The sequence below is a fragment of the Triturus cristatus genome, chromosome 4_2 (genome assembly GCF_964204655.1).
Source record: "Triturus cristatus chromosome 4_2, aTriCri1.1, whole genome shotgun sequence".
NCBI classification, from domain to species: domain Eukaryota; kingdom Metazoa; phylum Chordata; class Amphibia; order Caudata; family Salamandridae; genus Triturus; species Triturus cristatus.
In genome coordinates this window covers 793,988,834-794,006,280 of record NC_140586.1, presented here as the reverse complement: position 1 = coordinate 794,006,280, position 17,447 = coordinate 793,988,834, and the positions used below count along the sequence as shown (strand labels likewise).

At 44.3% G+C, this 17,447-nt stretch overlaps 1 protein-coding gene across 1 annotated transcript in view; it reads left to right on the top strand.

Annotated features, from left to right (window-relative positions):
• The window catches only part of LOC146835057 (vitamin D3 hydroxylase-associated protein-like), a 568,587-nt gene that overhangs the window by 469,466 nt on the left and 81,674 nt on the right, over positions 1-17,447 (top strand). Inside the window, exon 12 of the mRNA XM_085602723.1 lies at positions 8,132-8,171. Coding sequence (XP_085458849.1) covers positions 8,132-8,171 — 40 coding nt within the window. The remainder of the gene's footprint in view (positions 1-8,131; positions 8,172-17,447) is intronic.

Here is a 17,447-nt window from a genome sequence, read left to right as displayed (position 1 = left end):
CTTAGAAGCAGCTGCACCTCTCACAGAATGGGCACCTAATAAACTCACATCCACACCATGTCTCCTAATTACCTCTTTCACCCATCTTGCAAGTGTAGGTAACTACACTGCTTTATACTGATTTTTTTTAAAATAACCAACTGTTTCACTCCCATTGGCCTGACACGTGATGTTCTCTCCTCATAATCTTAAACACCACAAACCACACACAAATCCTCACACTCTTTGAAAAATGCATAACATATTGAAACCAAGCAAGTTTGTATCCTTTTGTTTAAATAAAAACACACCCATTCATGTGAAAATATCCTGCTCGAAACATGAAGGGCCCGAACATCGGATACTCTCCTAAACAAAATGAAACATAATAATATCGTCAACTTCTGGGTAATATTCTCCAAACTTAATCCTCTGTTCGAACCCCAACTCTCCCAAAAAAATCAAAACTTTAGAAACATCCCAAGACGAATTATACCTGGAAACTGGCTGTTTCACGATTCTGATGCTTCTCATTAATGACTTCACCAAACCATCCTGGTCTACTGTTAAACCATTAAACTAAACATGCCTCTCAGTAATCGCTGATCCATGAACATTAATTGATGTGTGAGACAATCCTCTCTAATGCAAAAAGGGGACCCCCTCTGAGAGAAAATAGAGGTCAGGGAGAAGAGGGGAAACAGCAATAAATATAATAAAGAAAGAAAACTCCCTCACCTATATTTCTTTTATTTTAAGGACTAAATCTAGTATGGATTGAACATTTATATAAACAAGAACATCATCAATACAAGTTGATAATTCGATTTAAACATTGTTATTTATTTCTCTTAGTCTGATATTCAAAGCAGTTGTATCAAAATCCATTAATTTATCTCTTTTTTTATAAAACAAGGTACATGTTTGTTTTTAATAAGTTTTTCTTTTTATACATTATTGTACACAAACCAATGTATTTAAGCCTTATACAATTTTAATGCAACACTATGCTTTGGACCCCTGAATGAAATCAAATATACAAACAATTAAAAATTATCAATCTCACTCAATCAAACCTGACAGACTCACACATAACCCAAACAAACATGCAGATCTGGGTCAGAGGGAGACATAGAACTTCAAGGTCTCCACGACCATGTATGATGAAAATGTTCAACAAGGTCAAAGCGTGTTTCGTTGGGGTATAACGGATGGTAAACCACCTTCCTCAGGACCTTCCCAAATAGTATGGATTCACACAACAACCAAGGGGTACCTAGAGAGTACAAACAATATATTTTTATTAACCCATACAATAAATAATAGTATAAAATTGATTGGACCAGGGTTTTAGACAAAAAAGAGAAAATGGGTTAAATTCTCAGTCTTACAAAAAAGATCAAGTAAGAAATAACCAAAACCTAAAATAAAACAACAAGTGAAGCTCCTACATGAGGAGACTCTTTGTGTGAGGTTCACAAGACTTCCCATACTCACTGTGGGAAGTATCATGTTGAAATAGAGAAAACAGTCAAAGACTTAGAAAAAGATCAACCACACCACCCTGATATAGTAGCCAAAGGTGAAAGAAAATAATGCGCAGAAAACAAAACCACACATGTCATGCTGTGAGACCACGGTGAACTCATTATGTAGAAGGAGCCATTATATGTCTAAATAGTGACTTGCTAACTATATATCAGCTCCCAATGTGTGGTTCATGATAATAGCTAGAATACTTACAGGTAATGCTAATATACAAATTGCTCTCCAATGAATATGGCATGTAAGGCGAATATGATGTTTTCCAACACTGCCCTATTGCACCTGAGCGAACTGTCATTGTGAATATTTTGCTGTCACCATAAGTTTCCTATAAACAAGTAGAAGTGCATTAGTCCCTACGTGATAAAAATTCTTGTGATAATGTACTCAACTTGTTCATAATATAGTCAGATTGAAGCACAGATAAATGTGTGGAGGGACATACACACCTGTGCAAGGCAAGTGTAGCGTCGAATCGGTTGTATTATGTCCGGGGAATTGAGTCAATCTCGTATTATGTCGAATTTCCCGTGATGTATATTATCACATACTTCTTCAATAACATATATGATGTCCCTATAGTGAAAAAGATAGACGTCAGAGACTCAGCATGAGTATACCTCCTACGTATAGAGTCAATGTCCCGAGCTCATAAGAGGTCTCCAATTTCAATACACCAAGCAATTGACATAAAGAAAATATGTTGCTGCCATCAATTATTGGCATATAGGCATCAGTGCTTACTGGCAAGACCTATCTGCATAGGCGTGCAGCGTCAATAAGAAGAAACCGTTGCAGAAAACCTACATGAGATCTGATCCAACGAATGAATCGATCCCAAAAACTGACCTGGGCTGTCCCTCAGATACACGGGCCCATCTCGCTGTATACTATGTGTGATAGTAACTCTTGAGTAGCATGTGTGCGGAAGCAATAACTCACCAAGTCGCAGTTCATCGCAGTCTCCGGGACTCCAACTGGACCGGCAATATGCACCATCGGCTGGCATCACGCGATGCTATTAACCCCTTCGCTGCCCGGCCTTTTCCCCCTCCTGTGCCACGCCCTTTTTGGCTATTTGGGGTAGTGTGCGCTGAGGCCCCTGTAACTTTTTGACCACATAAGGTATCCACGCCAAATTTGCGTCCTTTTCTTCCAACATCATGGGGATTCTAAATGTACTCAGGGTTTGTGGATTCCCCTGGAGGGGTCACAGAAATGAGCCAAAATACAGCAAAATGTAGTTTTATTGGGGAAAAATGGGAAAAATGGATCACCTTTTTCACACATTGTGTGGGAAAGTTGTGGCATCACCGGGCTGACACAAATATCCTACCACCCAGTGTTACCCCGGGTCTCCCGATAAAAATGGTGCCTCACTCGTATGGGAGGCCCAAGTACCCGCGACAGGCAAGGGTCCACAACGTAGTGAGGCGACATGAAAATTGCCTATCTCAAAACTACCTGGTTTTGCAAGGGGGTCACTTGGGTTTTTGGCCTGGTGCTCGGCGGCCACCTAGGGAATCCTACCAAACCCACACATTTCTGAAAACTAGACACCCGGGGGATTCCAGGGAGGTATGGCTTGCGTGGATCCCCCAAAGTTTCCTTCCCCAGAATGCCCTGCAAACCTCAAATGTAGCTGAAAAAATCACCTTTTTTACACATTTTTGTGTGGGAAAGTTGTGGCATCACCAGGCTGACACAAATTTCCTACCACCCAGTGCCTCACTCATGTGGGAGGCCTAAGGACCCGCTACGGGCAAGGGTCCAAAACGAGTGAGGCCACTACGTATAGGACCCTTGCCTGTTGAGGCGCACTACGTTTTGGACCCTTGCCTGACGTTTTTAAGGGCAGACCCTTGAAATCTTTTTGACAGATGGGTCTGAAGGTTAGACCCAGATCTTCCAAATTCATCAATTTATCCAATAGACCACAGCTCCACTCCACCAGTCGCTCAGTTCTACTTGCTCCACTAAACACGGACGGCTCCTCCGTTTGAGTGGAGGAGCTTCAGCCCACAAAGACACGCTGCAGTCCAGGCTGATTAGCAGCAGGAAGCTGTGCACTTAAGTTTAAAGTGTGTTGTCTTTCTGGTCGCCCGTCTTGCGATGGCCAGCCAGACATGCGCATTTTAAACCTCTCAAACCCATCTGTGTAAGGCAGTTGAATTAGACAAAGCGCAAACCTTCAGTTATATGAAGACCGCTGAGAGAGGCAGCTCATGCTGGTTATCAGCATGAAAGCAGCACCAGGATTGGTTAGGCGAGTATTCTGTGTACCGCTTTGGAGCCTGCCTCGAAAAGAAAAGACCGATCGCGGAGGACATCGCATCACGAAGGAAGGTAAGTGTATTTTATATGTTTTGTGCCACCTGCATCACCACCCTCGGTACATGCCAGCACAACTCTACCTAAAGCATGTCTTGTTTCCAAAGTATAGTTATGGAGGTGAACCTGGGTCCTCTCGACTAGATAAAATATTAATTTGATAGTATTCAGTAGGCCTGGGCGAAGCACTACGCTACGCTCGCGTAGTTTGCGAAGTTCGCGCTACTTCGCACTACGCGAACTGCACGTAGCACAGTGCGAACACGCGTAGCGTAGTGTTGCGTAGTGCTGCGGTCATTTTTTGCTTGCTCGCGGTCCTCAACGTCAAGTTGGCGACCGCGAGCAAGCAAAATGACATCCTGGCGAGACTTTTTCCTTGTTCGCGATCGCGAGCATGGAAAATAAACCTCCCGGCGAGATTCACAACGCGAGAAGGTCAGGTTTCTCATTGCGAGGGGTCGCGTATGCTCGCGACCGCTCGCGATGAGAAACTACCAGTTCGCGTTGAGAAAGCTGCAGCTCGAGGAAAAATCTACTCGAGCAGCAGAAAACTACAGCTCGCACTGTGCAAGATGCCATTTTCAATGATTGCACAGTGCCGGTTACTTGTCCGCACTGTGCAATCATTGAAAACAACATCTTGCACAGTGCGAACATGTTACTTCGCAGTTCGCGAAGTGCTACGCGTAGCTCGCGTAGTGCGAACTTCACTTTGCGTAGCTTCGCGAAGTGCTACTTCGCGAACTACGCCCACCCTTAGTATTCAGATGCCATACATTCTTTGGGGATAGGGCAGGGAGCTAGTATTTTCTTTAAATGAAAAATAAAAATCAGCTTGCAAAGAGAAGATTAGTTGCTAAGGATGACTTGAATTTAATCCAGTGAGCAAAGAACTGCAGGGAACACAATAGAGGAATGTCTTTTTTGTTAAAAAAAAAAAAAAACATTATTATGTGGGATCCAGCTTGAAGTCATTTATCTTCTTACTAGAACAGGTTATTCACTAACCACAATGCCAAACGAGTTTTGTCAGATCACCAAGCTAAACAGTCTCAACTTTCAACAACGTCTTCAAACCTACAACTATTGTGTCTGTTCATGTACTGCTAAAATCCATGGAAATCGATTGACCTAGAGATAGGCTCATAGCTACAAATTGTGGGTCACGGCTGGTCCTCACAGTGAAAGGCTTTTGGTGAACTTAAGTGGTAGCTTTAAAAACATTTTTATGAGGTGTGTTGAAGTCCAAGAAAAAGGATAGTCAGTAGTAAATGCTACCATACTTTCAACAATCAGCGTTGTTCATCTATAGCACTTAAGGATATATGAACTACTCAATGTCCAGGAGGTTTTGTTAAGTTGACACCTAGACATTACTCAAATTAGTAACTACAAAAGCAACCGTAAAAATGCAGGCGGTGCACGGCTGGTGCATGCATAGCCTATTACGAGGTGAACAGGTGGTGCACACACAGCCTAGTGTAGTCTGGCAAGAGGTGCACAGCTGGTGCACACACAACCTAGTGTATTCTGGCATGAGATCCACAGCTAGTGCACACAAAGCCTAGTGTAGTCTGGCAAAAAGTGAACAATAGATGCACACACAGCCTTGTGTATGCTGGCAAGAGATTCACAGCTAGTGCACACACATCCTGGTGTAGCCTGGCAAGAGGTGAACGGCTGGCGCACACACAGCCTAGTGTGGTCTGGCAAGAGTTGCACAGCTGGTGCTTGCATAGCCTATTACGAGGTGAACAGGTGGTGTACAAACAGCCTAGTTTAGTCTGGCAAGAAGTGCTCAGCTGGTGCACACACAGCCTAGTGTATTCTGGCATGAGGTCCACAGCTGGTACATATACAGCCTAGTGTAGCCTGGCAAGAGGCGCACTGCTGGTTCTTGCATATCCTGTTAGTAGGTGAACGCTGGTGCACACACAGCCTAGTGTAGTCTGGCAAGAAGTGCTCAGCTGGTGCACACACAGCCTAGTGTATTCTGGCATGAGGTCCACAGCTGGTACATATACAGCCTAGTGTAGCCTGGCAAGAGGTGCACTGCTGGTTCTTGCATAGTCTATTACGAGGTGAACAGGTGGTGCACACACAGCCTAGTGTAGTCTGGCAAGAGGTGCACAGCTGGTGCACACACAACCTAGTGTATTCTGGCATGAGATCCACAGCTAGTGCACACAAAGCCTAGTGTAGTCTGGCAAAAAGTGAACAATAGATGCACACACAGCCTTGTGTATGCTGGCAAGAGATTCACAGCTAGTGCACACACATCCTGGTGTAGCCTGGCAAGAGGTGAACGGCTGGTGCACACACAGCCTAGTGTGGTCTGGCAAGAGTTGCACAGCTGGTGCTTGCATAGCCTATTACGAGGTGAACAGGTGGTGTACACACAGCCTAGTTTAGTCTGGCAAGAAGTGCTCAGCTGGTGCACACACAGCCTAGTGTATTCTGGCATGAGGTCCACAGCTGGTACATATACAGCCTAGTGTAGCCTGGCAAGAGGCGCACTGCTGGTTCTTGCATAGCCTATTACGAGGTGAACAGGTGGTGCACACACAGCCTAGTGTAGTCTGGCAAGAGGTGCACAGCTGGTGCACACACAACCTAGTGTATTCTGGCATGAGATCCACAGCTAGTGCACACAAAGCCTAATGTAGTCTGGCAAAAAGTGAACAATAGATGCACACACAGCCTTGTGTATGCTGGCAAGAGATTCACAGCTAGTGCACACACATCCTGGTGTAGCCTGGCAAGAGGTGAACGGCTGGTGCACACACAGCCTAGTGTGGTCTGGCAAGAGTTGCACAGCTGGTGCTTGCATAGCCTATTACGAGGTGAACAGGTGGTGTACACACAGCCTAGTTTAGTCTGGCAAGAAGTGCTCAGCTGGTGCACACACAGCCTAGTGTATTCTGGCATGAGGTCCACAGCTGGTACATATACAGCCTAGTGTAGCCTGGCAAGAGGCGCACTGCTGGTGCTTGCATAGCCTATTACGAGGTGAACAGGTGGTGCACACACAGCCTAGTGTAGTCTGGCAAGAGGTGCACAGCTGGTGCACACACAACCTAGTGTATTCTGGCATGAGATCCACAGCTAGTGCACACAAAGCCTAATGTAGTCTGGCAAAAAGTGAACAATAGATGCACACACAGCCTTGTGTATGCTGGCAAGAGTTGCACAGCTGGTGCTTGCATAGCCTATTACGAGGTGAACAGGTGGTGTACACACAGCCTAGTTTAGTCTGGCAAGAAGTGCTCAGCTGGTGCACACACAGCCTAGTGTATTCTGGCATGAGGTCCACATCTGGTACATATACAGCCTAGTGTAGCCTGGCAAGAGGCGCACTGCTGGTTCTTGCATATCCTGTTAGTAGGTGAACGCTGGTGCACACACAGCCTAGTGTAGTCTGGCAAGAAGTGCTCAGCTGGTGCACACACAAGAGGTGCACTGCTGGTTCTTGCATAGCCTATTACGAGGTGAACAGGTGGTGTACACACAGCCTGGTGTAGTCTGGCAAGAAGTGCTCAGCTGGTGCACACCAGCCTAGTGTATTCTGGCATGAGGTCCACAGCTGGTACATATACAGCCTAGTGTAGCCTGGCAAGAGGCGCACTGCTGGTTCTTGCATATCCTGTTAGTAGGTGAACGCTGGTGCACACACAGCCTAGTGTAGCCTGGCATAAGGTGCACAGCTGGTACATACACTGTTTAGTTTAGCCTGACTCTTAATAGACATGCAAAGTAGATTAGGTGCACTAGCAAAAATTAATTATCTCTGTTATTTAAAACTGTGAAGCCAAATTCTTGACTCTATTACTCTTTGGGTCAACGCTAGTGCCAGCAGACTCGAATCTCTGTACAGAGAGGTGTTTATAGAAGGAAAAATGCCAAAGGAACTTCTAGGCTTGTGACACAAAACTGCTGTTCTGCAATGTGCCAAAGAAGACAACGTTGTGACTGCTTTTTACATGTAGATGTCTTAGGGCCATCTATTCCCGATGACTTTTGCTGCTGGTGTTTTTTTATTTTTATTTTACTTGGAATCACTGAATTTAAACCAACAAGGAGGTTTACTACTCCTCTTGATAAAGATCATGACAGCCTGTTTTTATTATTGAGTCAAAGTCCTAATAAAATAGAAGAATTGAACCTTGAATGCTATGTATCTGTGATCTCCACCTTACCCAATGCTATACATAGTTGACGATCACTTACCGAACATGTTTTTGCAAATTATTTACACATCTCTTTCACAACATTTTAGGTCTGTAAAGCAACTATGGGCACACCAGAAAATACGAGAGGTACTAGTTTTTATTTTTCTTGACCCTACTGCTGCTACGTCGTTTGTTGCCAATGTTATTGGTTTGAAATTAAGTTAATGTCTGTGTGCATTGTTAAAGTCTATATTCCCTCTGAAAGAACAAGTGGGCAAATGGTGAAAATGAATAACTGAGTGTTTTTGAGTGGAGAATGCCCCTAAGAATTTGTGATAATAACCTTCATTGGGTCCCAAGAAACTTGGCGGTTTCATAAAAACTTTGAGTTTTTTTAGAGTTTGGCAGCAGGGTACTCCATCACAAGCATGGTTGAATAAATACCCTGTCCACCAAAATGAGGGTCTGCCTGTACTGTTTAAATTCATGTGAACCATGAGGTTTCTGCTGGAGAAGCCGCCGCTGGCTTCGCCAATTCAAATCAAAGACAGACAGCCCCACAGACATCAGGATTTTAAATTTGTATGTAGTTTTAAGTGCCTCTATCTTACTCTTCTTAATGCTATCTAAAACGAAAAAATAGATATTTTATAATAAGTGTTACCAGGCCTGTTATTGTTTGCCCATGAGATTTCCAATATGTAAATTTGATGAAAACAATCAACCCTAGCTATCAAAGATGCTGACATTTTCCAGCATTCAATCTTGTAAAATCCAGCTACATTTATCTGCTATGTGAGCCTTGGAAAAAATCTTCAGATTACTTTTCTGCACTTTATTTTTAATGTTTTCTTAGCTGATTTACAAACACATGAAAGCCATTCAGCTCATGGTGGAGACATAAGCGGAAAAGTTTGGCAACTCATAAATACTGCCATAAGACCTATATCTCCTGACCTATATCAGGTGTTCTAAGACCTATATCTCCTATAACATGAGACCTATGTCTCTACTACCCTATACTGCTAAAATCGCTGAAAAACATTTAAACAGTCAACTGTCCATATTTCTGGAAGAGAGGCCGGTGCTTCATGAAACCCGCTCAGGGTTTAGACCACGACATAGTACCGAGTTGGCTCTTCTTCTTGCTTCAGAGGCCCTGAAAGCCGCTGCCGATGAGGGAAGAACTACTGCTCTGATCCTTCTAGATCTGAGTGCTGCTTTTGACACGGTCTCCCACGGCCTTCTTATGGAACGGTTGGGAGAGGGCGGGGTCAGGGGAGGGACATGGGAGTGGATAAAACATTTTGTGGAGAATAGATCCTTCCAGGTTCTACAGCAGCCCTTTAAATCCAGAGTTTGTCCTCTGTCTCAAGGGGTGCCGCAGGGTTCGGCTCTTAGCCCTACCCTATTCAATATCTACATGCGCCCCTTGGCAGATATTGTGCTGAGACATGGGATAAAACTGGTGTCATATGCCGAGGACACACAGTTGATCGTCACCCTGGAACTAAAGGAGGCAGGAACGGCATCTGATTTTAAGGTATGCCTGGGGGAGCTTGCCAATTGGATGAAGCTCAGCTGTCTGCAGCTGAATGCGGGAAAGATGGAGGTAATGGTAGTTGGCAAGCAGCCCTCTCTTTGGTCACATTTGTGGTGGCCGGAGGAGCTGGGACCGACTCCGATCCCTAAGGCTAAAGTTAACAATATGGGAGTATGATTCAATGACACCCTCTCTTACTCAGAGCAGATATCAGCTGTGGCTTTTGCCTGCTTTGGCATTCTTAAAGCGTTGCGAAATATCCTGGACCTACTCTCATTAGATGCCAGACGTACCATTGTACAGGCCCTTGGTACGTCCCGTCTGGATTATTGCAACATCCTGTACCTAGGGGTGGCCCAAAAGAATCTGAACATCCTGCAGAAGGTTTAGAATGCTGTAGCTCAGCTAATTCTGAATATTCCTAGGTGGGCTTCGGTGGGGGAGGCCTAAAGGAAATTACAATGACTCCCCATACATGCCAGAATTACCTTTAAGGCCTTGTGTTTTAGCCACAGGATCTTCCACAAGAAAGGTCACAGCTTCTAGTACCCCCTTTTTACTGCCTATAGACAGGCACGTTGCCTAAGATCCTTGGGCACGGCAAAGTTGATTGTGCCTAAGGTTCGGAAGGTAAGGGCTGCTGGGAGCTCTTTGGCTGCCTTGCAGCTAAGGTCTGGAATGGCCTCCCTGATGATTTAAGGAGGTGCCCATCTGAGTCTCTGTTCCGGAAAAAACTTACGACGTGGCTCTTCCAGCTTCCCCCTGGTGGCCAGAAGCAGGCCTTTGTAACGGTTCCGTGGGAGACCTAGGCTGTAGGGTGGGTGGGTGGCTTGGGCCAGTTGTCAGGTACTATTGGTGTTCTAGCTCGGGGACACTCCGTTGGAGTAACCAGGTGCTCTATAAGCCCTATAATATAAGGACCTTGCACCTTCAATCCATTTTCTACTTTGATCATTTTTGAACAACTTTTAGGGGACTCCATTAAAATGATAATCCAGTTATTATTTGCAACTCAATTATTAATGTAGGTAGATAGTTTACAACCCCCCGATTAATGTAGTTTGAGCAAGAGTATCCTCCAATCAACTCTATCAAAGGCATTTGAGAAATCTGTATACGCCAAATAACATTTCTTGTTTTAACTTAACATATTTTGAATTATCAAAAGGAGGGCTATTGAATTAACTATTGTTCAACGGAAGTCATGAAAAGCATTCTGTTCTTGGGGGATGGCACTAACCAATGGCAATGAGGGGTGGGGCGTCCTCTTAGCCCCTACCAGTCGCACAGCTGTGTGCGCCATCGTGGCGATCCAATAGTTAATCCGTTTTAATCAATATTAATCACTCTGATCCTTGTAAACCTGCGCTTTGAACATCTTTTCAAATTGCGCCTCATGAGGTCTGGATGGGCACGGTTGGAACATAAGAAACTTGGGAAATGGCAAACTATTCCGTGTGTGGCTTGACAAATAAGCGCAATTTCATTGCAAAACGCACCCCTGTCTAAGGCCGTTCCCTACAGATATCTTATGAGTTAATGACCCCTGTGTGTCTCTAATGACCTGGGCCCAATTCCCTCTATGTAGCTCTTTTAAAATCATCAATATACCATCTGGTATTCCATATTTTATCATGTCTTCCCAGAGGCTATTACGGTCCACAGAGTCGAAGGCTGACCAAAAATCGACAAAGCAACAGTGCAGCTTCCCATTTTGCTCTATCGATTTCCGGGCCAGTGCCCATAGGGCAAATCAATGATCTATTGTAGAATGGCCTTCTTTAAATCCACCCTGTTCAACTGGAATAATTGATCCCCGTTCTGCCCAGTCTTTTAACTTACCTAGAATTATTTTAGCACAGATCTTTTCACCAATATCAAGTAAGTTAATTAATCTATAATTCTTTGGTGCATAAACATCCCCTTTCTTATGGATCGGCCTGATTATAGCACCCTTCCAATTAGCCGGAATCGTCCACGATTCTAAAATTACTGAGAACATTAGGGAGAAAAATTCTGCCCACCAGGACGGGCTTGATTTTATTATCAGAGCTGGCAAGTTATCTGGGCCTGCAGCTCTTGTTCAGTTCAAAGACTTTATCCTGTTAGACACATTATCTACTGAGAAATCTATTTTTAGGTCATCTACCAGGCCGCTCCAATCCCCTAATACTTCCTCTTCTATTTCTCTCCCCGGGGTATATAATTCCTTCAGGTAGTCCTCCCAGGCACCCTCTTCTACCACACAATTCATTGAGGCAGCTGAAGGTTCTGTTGCTGATTGTACCAGCTTCCAGAACTGCCGTAAGTTCTTAGATTCAATGGCCGCCAGCAATTTTCCCCAACAGGTTTCCTTGTGGGCTCTTTTGGTACTATAGAGAAGCATGGTATATTCTTTATTTAATTTGATGAGAATCTCAGCCCTAGTCTTATAAAAATGTTTGCGCAGGCTACGCTCTTCTCTCCTTAGTTCTCTTTTCTTGTTTAGACAGTCTAAGTTGAACCAATTTCCTTGTCTAGCCAATATATTTTGTTTACTCTAAGTAGCCCTTGCGTCTGTTCTAAGTTCTACCTTTATACTTTGTACCACTTGATTTATTTTTTCAATATACCAAGCCAGGTTTAATCCAGTCACACATCCTAGATCAATGTTTTGTTGGAGCCTGGTTAACCTTTCAATATATTCTTCTGTTAGCCGTGTTGTTATGCGCCTTGGGTAATCCATCTGTTGTATAATTACTTTCTCACAGACAGTCTGCTGAAAGTTTACCAGCTCTAATTCTAGGATATTGTGATCACTGCCTTCTATATGGCAAATCCTGAAGCCCTTTATTAAAGCAAAATTCCATGCTGGCATATAAATATGGTCTATGGGGCAATTTTGTGCACCTTGTTTAAAGGTTTTCTTTGCTGGGCAATCTTGGTATAGCCTACCGTTCAAACAAAAAAAGACTGTTTGTTTCTAGGTAATTTCCCAACTCTGCATCTTGCATTGAACAAACGCTTTCAGGAAACTTTGCTTGATTTATATCGTAGGACTCCAAGATTTCTAAATACAAAAGATCTAACTGCTTTGGGTTTAATTTATGATTAAAATCTCCCACCAACATGATCATATCTGAATCATATTTTTCGCACAATAGATCTATATCATTCTTAAAATGTCCCATTTCAACACCATATTTCTCCTGAGAACCCCATTGCATATATACATTTAAAAGCAACACATTTTCCTTCTTTTTATCAGCAGCAAATATGGTTATTCTACAGCCAAGCAGCCATTTGCATGTTACAGTGAGCTGAAATACATTTTTCACTAATTTAGTGGATAATAATGTCAATAAGCCACCTGCGGGGCGGCCGGACCTAGATTTTATTGCCAGACGGTAGAATTGGCGAAACCCATCGACTACAGGGGTCTCGCCACATAGCCAGGTCTCTTGGATACAAATGATCTCATTATTTTTTGTCAATTCTTTTAACCGTTCATGCTTTATTTGATTTCCTAATCCATTTATATCCCAAGAGACCAATTTTAAGCCATGTGGCAACCCCATTGCCTATTCTATGTCACTAAGGAGCCCATACCCATTGGTTTCCTCTAAGTGACACTGCGAAGGCCCTCGGGGACTTGTACTAGAACTCCAATTCTTCCAGTAATCCTCCAGAGGAGAGTTATTTATTACTATATTTAGATTTCCCAAGCCTAAACCTACCTCTCTTTTCAGCAATCTCACTTGCCTCTTTCCTAACCCTGCGTGGTATTTTAGGAAGGTTTTCTCTTGCTGGACATTGTATTCTGCCCCTACTTCTTCATTAGGTACTAGCCGAATCCCTGCTTTTAGTATCTCACCCTCTGCCTTCACTATGGCAATTTTTACCAGTTCGGAATACACTTGTACCCTTGTAAACTCTTTTCCATCAATGGTTGATTGAAAGCCCACCTGACGGAGGTCTTTTGAACCTATTCCTTACAAGTTGGGGCAAAGAGCAAATGAGTTAAGGAGAAGGGACCTATTCAAATATGACCTCTTCTTCGTTTTTTTCCCAACCCTTCCCATTTTCACTTGTTCAAAATACAGCCACCTATTCCCTTTATCCTCCATTCCTACCAATATTGGCTCCCTGTGTGGCTGTTGTATGTTATTTTTAGCCACTTCATCTAATGTGTTACCCAAATAAGATCCCTCTTTAGGGGAAGTAGTATTACCAGGTATTCTAGGTACATATTTTATATATCTTATCAACTTCTCCTGGTAATTTTGTTTGCTACTGCAGATACCCTTTTTCGCTAGTATCTTTACTGGTTCCTTAAAACTTTCTGTTCGAATTCTACTCACTCTTTCTCTCATATTTTTAAAAGGTTTTAATTTTGGCTCTTGTTCAGCAAATCCTGACAATTCCTTCATCTCTCGCCCTTTTCCCACCGCTCTAGCTATACCCTTTATTTGAACGCCTCTTCTTACGGGTCTCCCCCGTTTTAGTAAGCCATGTCTGGTATAACAGCCCCTTCTTTTTACCAGCATCGGCCATTTTGAAATATAAACTTCGTGATTGGCAATTGGGGGTTCTGTAATCCCGGCCTCCCCCCCCCCCCCCCCCCCCACAACCAGGGCAGGAGGCTCGGGGTCAGGGACAGATCTTAACATTGATGGCAGATGGCCCCTGATTCCTTGAGCTCCCCATGAATCTTAGAAAGGTGTAAATTCTGTGTTTTTTAAATGTCATGATTTAACATTGTAACTTCCAGGAGCCCCTGGAGTGATTTTTGCAGCATTAGCATCAATTCCAGCATTGAAGAAGCTGGTGTTGCTGAAGTTTCCAAATTAAACTGTAACGATTGATTACAGTCATTACTGCTCTTGGACACTGTATTCTGATCCCCATACACTTCATGTCTTTCTGCTCCCTTCGAGCTTCCGTCCAGGACTGAACCATCTTCCTCCTCTTGCCTTAAGTCCCCACTATTTGTTTCCTGGGGATCACAGTGTAAGGGCAACCTTGGAGATGAGGATAGGCGAGGTGACATTATTAGTCCCTTATAACTTGTTAAGGACTGTAGGGATTGGTTGATCAAATTTACGGAGTCCATCATTTGTTCATCAAAGATGAGGGAGGAACCCCCCTTCCATGATTCCTCCCCTATTATTTCTGTTTCAGCTGCAGAAGACTTAGCTGGTGAGAAGACCCTTTTAAAATGCTTTCCCACAAAGTCTTTCAGGGAGTTTGATGCTGTACCCCCCTTTCGTCCCACTTGCAATGACTCCTTAGGTATTTTTTCTTTTTTCTTCAGTACACGTTTAGATTTTGGTTTTATCCCTGGGCACACTGGGCTTTCTTCTGAAGCTTTTTGATCTATGGAGAGGTCTTTTTGCTTCTGAGTCTGTCCCGGAGCGTTTCTATTCCTCCTTGGAGCCATCTCTTAATCTCTTCGAGTTATATATAATACCTTCACTGTGTCCTACCTGGCACTACCCCTTGTTTCCAAACTCAATTCTCAGGACAGGGGTGGCCAGTAATACTATTAAAAGAAAAAAGAAAATGGAGAAGAAAAAAAAGGGGACTCTCTTTTTTCCACTTACCTCTGTTGTGCTTTATGTGTATACCTGCGCTCGTGCCCTTTCCCGCTAGCTCTTTGGGGGACCCTTCTTGAGGTTTATTTGCTGCATAATTTTTGTTACAGCACTTTGAAAAAAGACGCCCTCTTCGGCGTCTACGCCGCACACTCCCCGCGCCTTTCTGCAACCCTGTCACTTACTTCACCAGCAGTGATGTCAAGTGATATCGGGTAAGGGAGGTAGATGCTACGAGCACCTCACACCTTGCGCCTTCCCCCGAGATAATCCAGCTTCATGCTTCGTGCGGAATTAGTTGCTGAGGCGGCTTCACGGCGTCTCTTCCTGCCTCGGGCACCGGGAGCCGGATTCTACTCGTCTCGCGTCTCTTGTCCTCTTCCTCGCGTAACGTTACGTTGCATAGCGTAGCCTCACAGGTCACGGGATCACGCAGCAACACGTAATACGCAACAACAGAGAGGAGCGCTTCCGAGTCAGGGAATGTTTTTAATTTTTTTAACATGATGTAGAGATTTTCATTATTCATCACTGGATTTCCCATCATCCATCTGCACAGGAAGTGACATCGATGTATTTCCCATCATCCATCTGTACAGGAAGTGACATCACTACCCTCCCCCCCATCCAGGACCTACTTAATGGCTGCCACAGCGTGGACGCGCAGCGGATGTGTGCAGAGGGTGTGTCACAGTCATGCTGAAGGCTCACATATTGCAAACCAGTCTGTGCCCGTCCAAACCTGGAATGCGCCTAGCACCAGGAACCCTTGTCCTTCCCTCACGGCACTACAATGCTTGGACCCTCCCCACCCTCAACTCCGGCCATTGCTCCATACAACACTTAAGGAGTATGTTCCTGCATGTTTGCATGCACTTACCAACACCCAATGACTGCAGCCAACACCCTACTCTCTAAAACCCACACAGTCCTGCAACCACCTACACAACACTGCACACTCGCATACATGCTCCTCAAAACTTGCTCACTCACCAACCACACCACAAAGATCTAGGACCTGTTGCACGACAATTCTCCTGACCTACTTTTCTTCACAGAAACCTGGCTGAACCCTGCATCAGCATCTAACATTGGGACAGCCATCTCCCCTCGCTACAAGATTTCCAGGTAAGACAGACCTCACAAACCCCAAGGCGGAATCGCCATTATCCATAAGAAAACTCCCAGCTGCACCAGAGACACGTTATTCTCCAACATGCAACACCTGTTGTTCAAGCACTACGTCACAGCCAACTTTACCCTAAGTTGCGTTCTCATCTACAAACCACTGAGACCACACACTAAATTCACCAACAAGTCACAGACTTTGTTGCACCACTCGCCCTCGATGCTAGCAATTACATCCTACTTGGAGACCTGAACTTTCACGTGAAAACCACATTGACCCCCAACTCAAGAGTACTCAATGAAGATCTTGGAAGCCATGTCATCATCCACACAGTAAAAAGACCTACTCATGTCGCTGGATACCTCCTTGACCCTCATTTTGACAACATCTGAGTGGAAAAGCCCAAATCAGTGTCTTGGACAGACCAAGCACTCATCAAGTTCATCATCCCTGTCCCAAAACACACATGCCACTGCCAGACCAGCCTGCCACAACTAAAACAGCATCACTGACAAGGACTGGAGCACCTCTTTCAACACCCACTGACTCAAACACAGCAACCGTCTCCCCAAATCCATCAAGAATTTCTACACTTGAATCACCTCCTGCCTGACTCCCCTTCACCCCACCCCTTCTTAAACACAGTAATGTAACAAGATCCAGACCCCAGGCTAGTTGGTACACAGAGGAACTCAGACTAATGAAACACCAAAAAGAACAGTTGGAGCGTAAATGGAGAACGAGTCAGGATAATGCTGACAGGAGCGCATTCATGTCTGGCCTAAGATGCTACTACCAAATGGTCCAGACCACCAAAATGACAGTCCCCATTGATGCCAACACCGCAAAGATTTCACATCACCATCAGCCGCCTCCAACTTGATCACCCCCTCGCAGAACCTCTGCAACAATATCTCTCAATTCTTTAGCAACAAAATCACCGCCATCTATGTCAACTTCAGCCCTCAAGCAGACCCGACTGACCTTGCCAAATAGCCTCTAATGTTATCTAAAGAACCAATGCTATCCACATAACTGGTCATTACCCCAAAACACACCACAGCCACCAAGAAGTCCATCCCCTCAGTGGTCCCATTGAACCTCTGCCACTCCGCGCCTCTTCCAGAGGATTAAACCTCATCGGTACCATGCTTATACCCATTGTGATTGCCTCCACA